This window comes from Sinocyclocheilus anshuiensis, unplaced genomic scaffold, assembly GCF_001515605.1.
Source record: "Sinocyclocheilus anshuiensis isolate Anshui unplaced genomic scaffold, SAMN03320099.WGS_v1.1 C33099481, whole genome shotgun sequence".
NCBI lineage: Eukaryota > Metazoa > Chordata > Actinopteri > Cypriniformes > Cyprinidae > Sinocyclocheilus > Sinocyclocheilus anshuiensis.
In genome coordinates this window covers 1-2,513 of record NW_015621718.1, presented here as the reverse complement: position 1 = coordinate 2,513, position 2,513 = coordinate 1, and the positions used below count along the sequence as shown (strand labels likewise).

Here is a 2,513-nt window from a genome sequence, read left to right as displayed (position 1 = left end):
CAGAGCCCGAACCCGCGTCGGACCGGCGCCGTGCCTCCTAACCTGGTTCCGCTGGTCAACGGGAGCATGCCGCCGGTACATGCACTTAACGGGAGATCCATGCAGATGGGGATCCCCCCCGGTGCTTTGGCGGCGGAGCATGTGGGCAAGCGTGCGGACGACATGAAGGACAAACACCGCGCCGACAGCATGAGCGACCCGAGCGACGGACACAAGCGACTCGAGGACTGGACGCAGAAGGGCAAGACGGTCCGGGAGCTGATGACGCTGCAGAGCTTCGACCCCCGGTTCAAGAAGGAGCATGCACCGCTCCCGCACAGGATGGGATACGAGAGCAGCTCCAGTGCCTTAAAAACAGGTACTGATCATTGCCTTCAAGCTGCGCATCATCCGAATTGTAATCTCATGCATGCACGTAGCTTTTAGAATAAATATTTTAGACATCCATGCATGCATTTTGCGTCTATACATCATTAGTCAACATTTAGAGTAGTTTAAAACATCAGAGCATGCTTTTGAACTCCACATTCTTAACTGTTGTATCTTTAAAATAATGCTACAAAAACTCACAGTCGTGTTCATGCATGCATTTGGCTTTCAAAACATCAAAACGTGCTTTTAAACTCTAGATTTTGTGTGTGGCGTTCAATCTTTGGAATAATTTGAGATGTCAAAACATGCTCCGGATTATTCACAATCGTATTTATTCATGCATTCGCCAGAGCATGCTTTTAAACTCCAGTTTTTGTGTGCACGCTTTTATTTTTTAACTGTGTGCAACATATAGAATGATGTCAAAACTCTATTTATACACGCATTTGGCTTTTAAAACATGCTTTTAAGTTGTAGATTTGTATTTTTTAACCGGAATCGATATTTAGAATGATCTGAGATGTCAAAGCATGCTGTATTATTTTGTATGATTTCAAGCTCTACATATTGTCCACATTGCTATTTAATCAATCTTTAGTATAATTTGGGACGTGCTGTAAAACTCCAGATTATTCACAATCTTATTTACCCATGCATTTGGTGTTTAAAACATCAGAGCATGCTTTTAAACTCCAGATTTAGTCTTTTTTTTTTCCTTTTTAACTGGAACCAGTATTTAAAATAGTTTGAGATGTCAAAACGTGCTGTGAAAACATGCATTTGTGTTTAAATCTGTGTAAAACATCAGAGCATGCTTTTAAACTCCAGATATTGTCATATTTTTTTAACTGGAATCAGTATGTAAAATAATTTGTGAAAACATGCATTTGTCTAAAACATCAGAGCATGCTTTTAAACTCTAAATCATGCATCTTGATTTCTTTTAGTTTATTATTTTGTACTTGCATTCATCAAAGCATGCTTAAAACTCTAGATTGTGCATTCGTAATGTTTGAAAGCATAACAGATGCACTTCGCTGCCATTTCATCACCCGGTGGTCAGCGCATGGCACATTTTGTCTGGAGCCAGAAAATAGTGCCAACAGCAGGTCATGTATGAAGCGCTGAACTAGTGAAGGGCTGTTTAGTCGAGTATTGCGTCTCTAAGTCAAGTGTTTATCTCTCTCTCTCTCCATGCAGACCGCGGTAAGCACTCTCGGGGAATTAAAAGGAAACCCTCTCCCGAGCCGGACGGGGAGGGCAGCGCCGCCAAGCTCAACGGCGAGGGTCAGCCGTGGTTGCCGTCTCCATCCGAGGTGCTTAAGATGCCCTCCGCGGCCCTGCCGGGATTCGCTGCCGCTCCTCCCTCGACGATCTCCCCGCATTCGCGCACCACCCCGCCAGAGGTTGCCACCGCCACGCAGAACGGCCAGTCGCCGATGGCCGCGCTCATTTTGGCCGCGGACAACGCTGGAACCGGCTCGCCTAAAGACGCCGGCAACCAGGTGCACTCCACGACCTCGTCAGCCACGGGACGGCGCAACAGCGGAAGCCCGCAATCGCCCTCAGCCGGACAAAGGCGGCTCGCGCTGGGAACGTCGGGAACGGCGACCGCGCACATCCCAGGCATGGACCCGCAGGCCGGGCATCCGCAGAGCATTCCCGATTCCTCGGTGCCACCCGGAAGCGTGCCGTTGTGCTGCACCCTGTGCCACGAGCGTCTCGAGGACACACATTTCGTCCAGTGCCCATCCGTGCCGTCGCACAAGTTCTGTTTCCCGTGTTCCCGCGAGAGCATCAAACAGCAGGGGGCGACGGGAGAGGTTTACTGCCCGAGTGGCGAGAAATGCCCGCTTGTTGGTTCCAACGTACCCTGGGCGTTCATGCAGGGCGAAATAGCCACCATATTGGCTGGGGACGTAAAGGTTAAAAAGGAGCGGGACCCTTGATTTAGATTTTCGCTCATAATATACACCAATCATATTGCATACCATCCAAACGTGAACTAACCGGACATGTACATATTGAACTTACTAAGGGAACTGTACACTTGGTAAACATGGCTGTATAATTTTTTTGATTTTCCCTTTTTTGAATACATTGTGTTTCTATATTTTTTCCGAAGATAAAACGGTATGTAC

The 2,513-nt window shown here is 47.5% G+C and overlaps 1 protein-coding gene across 1 annotated transcript; it reads left to right on the top strand.

The window, feature by feature from the left end:
- Positions 1–6: 6 nt before the first annotated feature.
- On the top strand, positions 7–2,507 carry LOC107683260 (interferon regulatory factor 2-binding protein 2-B). The gene is made up of 2 exons (XM_016479320.1): positions 7–358; positions 1,573–2,507. Exons 1-2 carry the CDS (start codon positions 67–69, stop codon positions 2,319–2,321), a joined length of 1,041 nt encoding a protein of 346 aa, XP_016334806.1. The 5' UTR covers positions 7–66; the 3' UTR covers positions 2,322–2,507.
- Positions 2,508–2,513: the final 6 nt, after the last annotated feature.